This window comes from Pogona vitticeps, chromosome 4, assembly GCF_051106095.1.
Source record: "Pogona vitticeps strain Pit_001003342236 chromosome 4, PviZW2.1, whole genome shotgun sequence".
NCBI lineage: Eukaryota > Metazoa > Chordata > Lepidosauria > Squamata > Agamidae > Pogona > Pogona vitticeps.
The window spans coordinates 88,145,383-88,157,711 of NC_135786.1; the positions used below are offsets into that span (position 1 = coordinate 88,145,383).

The 12,329-nt window shown below is 41.3% G+C and overlaps 1 protein-coding gene across 2 annotated transcripts in view; it reads right to left on the minus strand.

Annotated features, from left to right (window-relative positions):
• COL24A1 (collagen type XXIV alpha 1 chain) overlaps positions 1-12,329 on the minus strand; it is a 245,139-nt gene that overhangs the window by 166,438 nt on the left and 66,372 nt on the right. The window contains exons 10-12 of one of the 2 annotated variants that reach the window (XM_020795023.3): positions 7,000-7,044; positions 3,950-4,003; positions 2,435-2,479 (exon numbers count right to left, since the gene is read on the minus strand). In XM_020795023.3, coding sequence (XP_020650682.3) covers positions 2,435-2,479; positions 3,950-4,003; positions 7,000-7,044 — 144 coding nt within the window. The remainder of the gene's footprint in view (positions 1-2,434; positions 2,480-3,949; positions 4,004-6,999; positions 7,045-12,329) is intronic. The other variant, XM_072997896.2, reaches the window with a different exon arrangement.

Consider the following 12,329-nt stretch of genomic DNA (forward strand, 5'->3'; position numbering starts at 1 on the left):
CTCATGAAGGAAGTCTATTAACATTTTATTAGGAACTGTGATTGATTCTTCTTGCTATTACTGAGCTACATGGGAAAAATTTTAATAAAATTTATGAAGTGTTCTACATCACACTGACTTCTAGCTAAAAGAAAGACCCCCCCACAGAATTTATTTCCCTGGTCAAATATAAAGTCTGTAAAATTCTGCGTTGCATATAATACTATTGGCAGTAACTTTAAAATATGGTAAAACTTGCCAGATTTCATGTAATATACATATGTGGAAAAGAAACTTGATATATATGTTTCGGATAACAGTGCATTTTATTTAAGAATACTATATATTCAGCATATTGAAAATGCTTGCACTCCAAACCCTATAATTTTCTTAACTGTAAATTTAACCAGTTTAATATTTTGTTCCATTTCATTTATGCCAATAAATATTTTAAGTACTAATCACAAATACTCTACACTGCTCACCAGTAGCCGTTTTCCTCATGAAGGCACAGTTTTAAGGCTATCAATCAGTAGCAAAAAAAATAACAAATAGGGAGCCACGTTTATTTTCAAAGCTGTATGCCAGTGTTAGCAGGGTGGGTTGGGGAAATCAAACAGATTTGAGAGTTGTAGGAGATTATTCATGGAAACAAGACCAATATTTTTCAAACACCAAAATGTTCTTGAAGATCTATTCTTCTTACAGAATTCTTTCACAGTGTGACAATCTGCTAAAGGGGTGCTCTGTTAGTCTGCTGTGGAAAAAACAGAAGAGCTCTCTAGCACAGTGGGGCCGGGGTCTGTACATGGGGGGCATGGCATGCTTGTGGATGGGCGTGGCTCGCTTGTGCGCATGTGCGGATGGGCAGAGAGTGCTTGTGGACGGGTGGGGTATGCTTGTGGGTGGGCGGGACACCCATACATGCTGGTGGCTGGGCCATGTGTGCGGGGTGCATGGGAGGCGTTTGTGGGAGAGGAACAGGAGATATGTCTGTGTGGCCCAGTCCTGTCATGACCATGGACTTGCACCGGGGGGCAGACTGGGAGTTAGGGACCCCTGCTCTAGCATCTTTCACAAACTACAGTGGTGCCTCGCTTGACAATTACCCCGGTAGACGCCAAAATCGCTTCACAATGAGGTTTTTGTGATCGCTACTGCGATTGCAAAATGATGTTTCAATGGGGAAAATCCGCTTCACGACGATCGGTTCCCTGCTTCAGGAACCGATTTTTCGCTTCCCGATGATCAAAAACAGCTGATCGTTGGGTTTTCAAAATGGCCACCCGGTGTTTTCCGGACCTATTTCCGGAAGACACTGATCGAAAATGGCTTCCCCTATGGAGGATCTTCACTTTACAATGAGGTTTTTCGCCCATTGGAATACATTGAACCGGTTTTCAATGCATTTCAATGGTTTTTTTCTTTCGCTTGACGACGGTATCGCTTAACAGTGATTTTAACGGAACGGATTAACGTTGTCAAGCGGGGCACCACTGTATAACCTTCTTCACTAGATAAAAGTTACTCTGCATTCTAGGTACATGTAGATAGGCAAAAACAGACAGACACACACATACACATACAAGAAACGTGTTGTTGAGAATAGGATTGTAAACAGTTAGGCTAGAAGAAAATTAAATTCAGGACTTACAGTGGCAATTACACTATTAACACTAGCCATTTACCAAACTATTGCTGATAACACAAAAATACTACCACTAGAACATCCTAAAGAACTGTAATACTGTAAAACGGTCCCTCTGTTACTGTCTCCTAAAACAGAAGACAATCAATCCTGGAATCAAGCAGTAGTTTCTAGTGTTGTTCTGGTAAATCCAGAACGCAGGTGCTCAATATGGCAGTCTCCATAACCAGCACCCCTCCCCTGCAAGAAGAGTAACAAAATGCAGGCAACTGGGTCAGTCCTATTAAGAAATGAGGGGTGAGTTTTTTTGTAAAGCTAATAGTTCTTAGCAGACCATTAAAGATAAAACCCCACTCAAATAGCTTGCATTATAGCAAGGACAGCTAGCAATGATATACTGTACCATTTCTTAAAATAAATAAATAAATAAAAAATCTTCCCTAACTACAATTATTACACCTAAGTTCAGGGGCAATAGGAAACCTGAGAGGGTGATGTATGATGTCATAGTTCCTGCTACTCAGAAAGCCTGGTGCTTTACCCTGTGAACTCTGGCTCTACTACACCATTACTTATTTTTGCCCCAACCCCACAGATATATAATGAGAGCCTTCTGTTTTCCTCCAGCTCTGTAAGAAATCTCCTATACTCTCTTTCAGATATAATGTAAAAAAGAAATATTTAACTACCCTCATTTACTTAGATGTAAGTTTCAGTGAACTTAGTGAGATAGCCTTCTGTATTACCATTCCGATAACCAGTATCAATATCCAGTAAATGAAGTGAATAACAAATTAAGTATCTTACCAGTCTCCCCTTCAAACCTCTTTTTCCGGGTACACCTGGAATACCCTGAGACAAAAATATATATTTTAAAATTTAATGATGTTAGAAGCTCCTGGTTTTTTTTCTACCATTCTTGTTCCTATTCATTCAAATATCTTCTCATCTCTTATTCTTCACAATTACTATACAATGTGTGTGCCTTAAAGGCATTCCAAATGTTTTATAAAAATAACCTTCCAAAGGGGAACTAAAACATGGCACAACATCTATGTTTAAGCTGGATGACTTGTCTCATTTCAATTTTTTAAAAAATAACAACTGGAAAGTACCTCACCAGTCTGGCAATTTTTGGCCTTTGTGAAGACATGTATGGAGTTTCTGAGGCATTTGCATCCAACTAGCACTACATTTCATCATCTTAATCTTACAGCCTTCAATCTTATTTGCCCCACAGTGCTATCTAATACTATTGGGCATAGAATCTGATGAGGTCATGGTTGCTTATTTACCACATTTAAATCGATCATCCACAACCAAACAGATCATATGGCAGTGTGACAGCAATATAAGACTAAAAGCAGCTAAGAGAAGGGCTAGCTGTATGGGATTTTTCTAGAAATCAGCATCCCACCACTTAAAGAAGGTCGTCTATTTCAAGGGAAAAGGCCCACAAAATCAGTAGGGGCTTCAATCAATTGCATTCACTGAGCTGTGCTAAGGCAGGTCCTCTTGCAGGAAAAAAAAAACAGCTCCCAAAGAGCTGAAATTGTGCTTATTAGGAACCTTCATTCTAAGGCCAAATAAGAAAATATGCTGTCCTCTAAGGCTGGATTTTTTGGAAATCCAGGGCTTCTAGACCTAGAGGTTGCCTAGAATAGCCCAAGAAGTCCAGGGGAGGAAAAAAAAACTGGGACTGGGAGAGGAAAAAGGAGATATATATTTTTTTTACTGCCATTGTCTGCTTCATTCCGCAGGTGTCAGCTGGGGAGAAGGGAAAGTTATTTTAGTCCTACTGCCCGATGGGAATTGCTACCCATTAAGTTCTATAGGGGAGTCTCTCACTGAACTATTCTCCCATGATACACTAGAGCAATTCCACCCCCAATTCATGAGGAATGAAGCAGATAACAGTGGTACAAAGACATGTCTTTCACCTTCTTCTTTCTTCCCTTCCGGGAGTCAGCCTAAGAATTCTAAGGGAATTTGGGGATTGAAATCTTAGCATTCTGAAAATCCAATCCCTGCTCTTCTCAACAGGCACATAACAGGATGTGTGGGGTTCAAAAGGATAACGGCCCAGGAATTAAACCTCCCTGTTTACTGTTGTGCCAATCCTGTTGAACCCCCTCTCACAGAAGCTATTCCGTTTTGTTTGTTTTGTTTTATTACATATGTGCATTGAATGCCAACATAATGAGACAACATGTTTGGCCTTCAGTTTGGTATCTGTGAAGCAAACTACCACGAAATGTACAGCAACTTTGGATTTTATAGCATTTTCTTATCTTAAATGTTTAATAACGGCATAAAACATACTCTTTCTCCCTCAGGTCCAGGCAGTCCCGCCACTCCTGGGGGTCCAATAAAACCCTTAAAAGTAATAAATAAGAGAAACAAACAGATGAGAAAAGTTTTTGCCAGTATAAAGTTAAGATAATTTGCGGTGCTTTTAGATGGCAAGATTACCAAATGAAATCCAATGAACAACAGAACAGCCACTTTTCTTGCTTCCCATGACACAGAAGCTACAACAGTGTGGGTTTATCTGTACAATTCAGTTTATCTGTTCCCCTTCAACAAAATGGTCTCAGGGCGATTCATATAAAACCAGATAAAACACAAACACAAACTGAATAAAATCTACATATATATAAACTAAACTGAAAGCCATAGAAAGCATTATATTTCAATGTTACAAGTCTTAGTAACTTTTGCACACCTTTGCAAGGCTCAACTCACAACTGATGTAAGTGAAAATAATGAAGAAAACATAGGATTCCTCCAGATAAGGCACTTGTAACCCTTTAAGTTTCCCATTAAGCCCTGAAGTTAACAGGATTCCAGGACATCCAAATGATATTTTTAATTAGCGTACAGAGTTCATTTTCTATAAATCCTTTTGTCCCTCCTAAACACCTTTATATATTTTGGGCCACTATATACCACTTTCCTTTCCATTCTGAAGCTTGCCTCCCTACTTTTTTCACTTTAAAAAGTCCCTAGGGTCTGCAAAAATGGGGGAGAGACTGTTTATACTTTGCTACTTCTCTGACCTTCAAAAAAGGGAAAATACGAAAAATGTGGGGACACAGGAGACAGCGAAGTTACTGACAGAGGAGGTGATAGAGGAAAAGATGGCGCCAGAGGGGCAGTATCTGAAAGTACCCCAAGTAGCATGCTTGCTTACTTGCACAGAACTCTCACTGAAATAACTGATGCTTACTTAAAAATATGGCTGTATCTGTTAACTTGAAAGCAGCCAGTCCCACTGAGCTCAATGAGACTAACATCCCTCTCAGTCAGACTGCTCTCGTTTCCATGGGCTCAGCATGGAGTGAGGAAGAACGCTGACTACAGGTACAAATTCAACAAAATCTCATGGTCTTCCAAACTGGGTAGGGGGAAAGGAGGCACAAATGTCCCATCTGGAAGAACACACACTTACATTTACTGTTCTTATATGAGCACTGTTTTCCTGGAGAGAGCATTCCAACATGATAATCTTTTCACAATCAGCCTACTGTCTTTAAAGTTACTCATTTTCCTCATCAGCGTAGTTGTATATTGTATCATTACGATAAATGCGTCAAACATGGCATCTCAAGACAAGAAAGGAATCTATACGTCAAGTCAGCTATATTTGTCAAATATGGAAAACTACAACTAAAACCAAGTCATGCACATGATATTTTCTTCTGAAAAAAGACGCAAAGGGAAACAGAACTTGTGCATTAGTAACCAGGGTGACAACCACATGTTTATGGAGAAGAAGAGTCACATTTCTCTGATGTTACCACAAATATTCCACTAATCCACAATTTTAAAGTATAGGCTTTGGTGGTGGTAAAAGGATCCCACGTTCAATTCTCAACCTATCCATTTAAAACCTCAGAAAGAAAAGCTGTGGGAGGGAAAACCCTCCAGAAGCAAGATTTATAGAACTGAAGAAGTCACATATTTAATTATGCACAAGGCAGCATTTGAATCCTTAAACCTCCTGATCTTGACACATTACAGATCATAATCCCAGTTAGACTAGTCTGTCAACTATTTCAACAACACATTGCTGAATCTGAATAATCTCTTTCATTCAAAACAAATGAACTAGCTACTTCCACAATCTTATGCTCAGAACTTGAAGATGGTGCATTAAAATTAACATGTTAACGTTAAATTCATTACTTATCTAGACCAGCACCAGAAAAGCCTTCAACATTAAATGTTTAACAACACCATTATTTAAAGTATGATTAACTGAAGTTTTAGTAATTAAAAACACTGGTGTTACAGTATTCCCCTCTATAGAAAGGAATATGTTATTTAACCTTATCCTTCCCCAAAGGGAAAAGGATCTGTGGCTTCCTCTTAGAAGTAAATGTATACTAAGTAGGCCATGTTTCCAGGGCATTCTAGGCAAAGAATACACAGAAGTGGTTGACCATTCCCTTCTTCTAGGGGTGCCTTGGGACTGTGCAGCTTGCTTACGAATACACAGGCTGTTTATTCTGTGTGGTGTAGCGCAGTGGTCCCCAACCTTGGGCCTCCAGATGTTCTTAGACTTCAACTCCCAGAAATCCTGGCCAGCAGAGGTGGTGGTGAAGGCTTCTGGGAGTTGTAGTCCAAGAACATCTGGAAGCCCAAGGTTGGGGACCACTGGTGTAGCGGACAGAGTGATGGACTGGAACGGTGCCTGAATCTCTGCTTAGCTAGCCATGGAAGTTCACTGGGGTATGGAACTGATAAAACCACTCCTTAAGTATCTTACTTACAGTATTCTACTAGAGTCACTATAAAATGGTTCCAATTTAATGGCACATAACAAGAACAACCGCAACAACAAGCCATGTTTACATCCAGCAGGGTGAAATAAGATTTCACACTTGAATAAGGTCTTGTGAAACAGTTGTTATCTTCCATAAACAATGACAACAGAGACTTATGGAGAATGTATGCCCAAGAATTTCTCACATTTTAACTGTATTCAGCTATAAAACTAGGAAATTATTGTGCAAACAGATATTTTGTTTTGCAAAACTGATCACTGTGAAGAAGTGTTTTTTAAAAACTGTTACTTCATAACATTTTCTAAAATAGAACCATTAGCTCAGGCATACAATGGCCTATATTCAACTATAGGCAGAGCAATGATATAAACAAACTACAGTATAGGCTATGAGGATGAAAACAAAACAGACTTTCCACTACATATTAATCACATGCAATCTGTACGTAATTGTGAAGAAATCACAATGAAGTCATAAACAGAGAAACAGCAAATCTAAATGAGTCATCTCCAGTTCCATGTCAAACTATGGATGGGGAAAAAAAGGAATGCATTACACAATTCTTTAAAAAGGCTTACTTACTCTTACACCTTTAGGTCCTGGGTTACCTTCTGGTCCTGCTAAACCCTAGCACAAAAAGAAATTCCTTTTATTTCATTTCTTTTTTTAAAAAACTGAGATACGGTATTTTAAAAGTGCACAGCTATTAATTCACAAAGCTGGCAATGTGCTTTTCAAAATCATGACTCTGAAATGTCAGAATATCATACATGCAATCTAGTTCTCAGAGGAGTTTTAAAATATATTATTCCCATGGCATGGGCACAACTTTCTTTTTACTACAGTATTTCTGTGAGTGTATAGAACCCCTTCCCCATTCAATTAGGAACCTAGCAAAGTTAATGGAACTCTGCAAGAATTGTTAATAAATTTTAAAGCCTGGATGCAATTCCAGTTATTCCCCAGGCACTACCAGAACAATACGGCAATCCAAAATTCTCAAAAGGGCACAGCATTTAGGGGAAAAAAAAGACTGGCATATTGTTACCAGTTGTTATGTTAACTACTGATAATACTTTCCAAAAATTTTAATACCCTATATGAACAATTGTGAATGATTACAAAGCAATTATCAGGCAAACTGATAATTATGAGACCCAAATTATGAGTCAAATCCATTGAGGTATATGTGTAGCCATTGTATATATGCAAAGATATTCTTGATATATCAAGTATTTTGAGCAAATCCAGTATCAACAGATGTTTTCATTGATTCTCACACCTTCTGCACCACAGTGATGGAAAAACTCTTTAGAAGATTAATAGACTTGTGAAAGTTTTTCAAAAAGATTATCTTCTTCCAGTTGTAAAAAAAACAACAAGATGAATGCATGTACTTAAGGAAACTGCAGAGCACTTGAAGCAATGCTTTTGCATTCCACTACTTGAAGGGAGGAGTCACACTTGCCATCTGAGGCAGCAGGTGATTAGAGTGCAGGAGACACACTCCTTCTCTCCCTCTACCTGCCCAATTTTAAGAAAAGGCAAACCTACACAGAATCCACGAGCCACCTCTCTTCTCCACTCCCACTTCCAGGAATGACCTTGTCCATTCATTAACCTTTCTCCCCTAGCAGCTCTATCTTCCAGAAAGTTTATTCCTGTCAATTAAGCTAACAGCAATATAACAAGTCACATGCCCCTAGATTCAATTCAGAGGTTGGCTCCTGCCTTTATAAGAAAGAGCAAAGTGTGGCCATGGGCCACATACGGACCTCCAGAATCCCCAACCCCCTTCTATCCCTTTTGCCAAGGTGTTTCCTAACTTTCATTTCCAAAGGAAAGCCGTTCACAATCAAATGAATTTGGGGAACTACAGTTATTAACTCCAGAATATAACTGTGGTTTAAAAGCTGATCTACTCCAAAGCTGATAATCACAGTTTTCCAAATACAATCAGAAGAAAATAGACTTTTAAAAAAGTATTTACTTAGAGTTCTAAATCATCTTAGTTAACTTTGTGTTTAGATTTCCAGACTACTAAGTTTTTTGTTTCCTTATTTCTAGAATAGTAAGTTCAGTTACTTTTTAAAAATCTGAATGCTACGAGCTGCTGGCCTGTGATACAAATAATTTGCTTCTATCTGACTCCATCATCTCAGCACTCACAATAGCAAATAAGATAGGAGTACAAGGCACAGCAGAAGACAGCACTTGAACCAAGACGTATTCCTCCTTAACTATTCAGTGCGCCCACACCCTATAACTGTACAACTAAATACAGAATTTACATTTACCATGCCACAAAGTGCAATTATTTCTGAACAAGTTATAACCATAATGTAATGTAATGATGCCTTCATTGTTCAAGAAAAAGAACTAAACACAAGTAAAATGTTATATAGTGGTGCCTCGCATAGCGATTGCTTTGGATAACGATGAAATCGCTTTGCGATGAAGATTTTGCAATTGCTTTTGCGATCGCTTTCCGATGTTTCCTATGGGGGAATTTCGCTTTGCGATGATCAGTTCCCTGCTTGGGGAACCGATCATGGCAAAGCAATGCTTTTAAAACAGCTGATCGGCGCCAAAAGCAAGGCTTTTTAAACAGCTGATCGGCACCACACTACCCCCCCAGAGCTCCTGCATAAATAGGGGACAGCGGGAGGGGGGAGCGGGGGTGCTCCGGATTGGTGCCTCAAGAGGAAGGAGGGGCAAAGGGCTTGGCCCCGATCCCTGCACGCACCCCTGCGGCACTGAGCCAGAGAGCAGTCACGGAGGGAAGCGCTGTAAAGGAGGAGGCACCCGCCGGGGATCGGGATCAGGGCGGCAGCGGCTGGACGGGGGCGGGGCGCCAGAGACCCCTCCTCACCCCGTCTGCGCCCCACCAAGGAGACCAGGGGTCTGGTGTTGGCTGGCTGGTGGTGGGTGGCGTGCCCCTTCCCGTCCCGGGCGGCTGCCTACCTCTGAGCCCGCCACTCGCTGCCCAAGGAGGCCGGGTGTCTCCCGGGCTGGCTGGCGAGCGGCGGGTTGATTGCGCGCCCCTTCCCGCCCTGGGTGGCTGCCTCTGAGCCCTCGCTTGCCGCCCAAGGAGGCTGGGTGTCTTCAGGGCTGGCTAGCTGGCTGGCGAGCGGTGGGTTGATGGCGTGCCCCTTCCCGTCCCGGGCGGCTGCCTCCGAGCCCTCGCTCGCCAGAGAAAGACCCTCCGGCCCACCCGTCTGCACCCCGGGACAGCCCCGCCAAGGAGGCCAGGCATCATCCGGGGCTGGCTGGCTGGTTGGCTGGCTGTGCTTTGCCAGGATCGGTTCCCTGCTTGGGGAACCGATCCTGGCAAAGCAATGCTTTTTTAAAAGCTGATCGGCGGTTTCAAAATGGCCACCCGCTGTTTTCTGGGATGGATTCCTCGTTTAACAGGCAGCGAAAATGGCCGCGCTATGGAGGATTTTCGCTTTAAGGTGAGTTTTTCCCCATAGGAACGCATTAAACGTGTTTTAATGCGTTCCTATGGTTTTTTTTGCCCCGCATAGCGATGAATCCGGAACGGATTATCATCGCTATGCGGGGCACCACTGTATATAACTAGTTACTTCCAGACCCTGGTTTAGATGAAGCAGAAATTATGTTTAATTAGACCATTCCTGCTCTGTTTGCTCATATCATAAAGGGAGTAACAGAAGTAGTAGATGCACAAACAAAAGGTTTGCACAGATCTCAGCATTTTAAGTTGATACAGTAATTGGAATTGAGCCTGTTGGTCACGACTAGTTCCACAGAATAGTCTTAGTAACCTTTTATTTTTTATATGTACTGGTTTTTATGATGTGGCTTAAACTCTCTCATTATGATGCTGCCTCAAAACCCTTTATTTTGAGTTTTATGATAGTCCAGCTATGATATTGTGCAGCACATCAACATTCTACAAGGCAATTCTAAAATTGTAAACAGCCCAAACAAAAACTTGTAACTTTGAAACCAGGCTTCGGATCAACACCAAATTTGACACAGATACTGGATAGCAAACCAACATCTCTTGCTTCTGTGAGAATTCTGGGGAAGTCTGGACAAATGGTGTTCAATTTACATTTTTTAAATATAAAACTGTTTTACCGCCAACCACATTCAGAAACAGGCAAATCCCAGATAACTCCAGATTTAAAATAGATCACATAAATTGAAAAGATCAGTTTTGTTTATCTTGAAAGAGAATGGTTGGCCTGCTTTTTAAAAAAGCCTTTCAAAAGGGAAAAACAGCAACTTTGTTATTGCACTGAGCATGCATGGTATAGATTCATCAGCAAATGCTTTGTGAAATGATACATTATATGCATTCCTGGATGGAGCACAGAAATATATTTGGAGAGCTGCAGGGCAACTAAAGATCACAGAAACAGTCAAAAGAACTTATTGAAAAACAGCCCTGACAAATACTTTGTGTTTGGATTTGAAATGGTTAATTGATGAAATAAAAAGTATTCCCTTCTGAGATTCTACTATTTACAAAGAGGTGTCTCTGTGAATAGTAGAGAGCACAACAGGGTATCCTATACACCATCTTTGCTGCTGACACCAGTGCCATATTCAGGCTGCCCTGTTGCTTTGTAAAATTTAGCATCCTTTTTCCTGCAGGCAACATGGGCACAATATTGTGCAACAGTATCAGGCCACTTCCTGGTGTTCTGAATTGTGGATACAGAAGCACACTATGCCATGTGAGGAAGATGACAATAGCATAGATACCCTGTATAGGCAAGGCATCTCACCTTATCTCCAGTTCTGGGGAATCCCAGACAGCAAGCTCCCAGTGGATCTGGGAGACGAATGGCCAAATGAGTGACAGGGGGACCCATGTCCAAGGAACCCAGGGCTCTAGAGCAGGGAACCCATATGGAAGCCCTGGAGGGGGGAAGTGCAAAGGGAGAATTCAGACTAAGAATGACCCCTAGAGAAGTAGCAGGAGGAAGGCCCATGAGAGCTCAAGGATATAAAGGAGGTTCTGGATGCAGATATAGGAGAAATCATCACGAGGCCAGAAAGCAACAGGGGGTCCAGACAGGCAACCAATTATCATATGTAATAGTGGAGGACGTGGAGGACGAGACAGCCTGGGAAAAGGCTTTGGAGGATGCAGAACCCACAGGAGACTCATGCTTGCTTCAGGCAAAGTGAGCAGTATTAATATTCTGGCTATAATTCACCTAGTTTGTCTTATATAAACAAAACTAGACTGGTAGCAGTAAGTAATAAATTTATTTATTTATTTATTTATTTATTTATTTATTTATTTATTTATTTATTTATTTATTTATTTATTTATTTATACCCCGCCTATCTAGTCACTTAAGACCACTCTAGGCGGCTTACAACAAGCGTGATACAATATAATTAAAACAATTTTAAAAAGGGGACAAACTTTGGACAAGATGGAACAGACACTAGGAGGGAGGAAAAAAGAGGGAAAATCAGGAATTGGTTGAGGGGAAGGCCTGCCGAAACATCAGTGTTTTTAATTGTTTTTTAAAAATACCCAGCGAGGGAGCCGCGCGAATGTCAGGGGGAAGGTTATTCCAGAGGTGGGGAGCCACCGCCGAGAAGGCCCGATTTCTTGTCTTTTCTTTCCGGGCCTCCCTCGGCGTTAGGCTCCCCAGCCTCACCTCCTGACTTGCGCGAGTGACACGAGTAGAACTTGGTGGAAGTAGGCGTTCCGCCAAGTATCGAGGCCCCAAGCCATTTAGGGCTTTATACGTGAGCATCAACACTTTGAAGTCGATTGGTAATCGGATGGGCAGCCAATGCAAGGCGGCCAGAATGGGTGAAATATGTTGGAATTTTTTCACACCACTGAGGAGTCTGGCCGCAGCATTCTGCATCACCTGTAGTTTCCGCAGCAGCCTCAAAGGCAGCCCCACATAGAG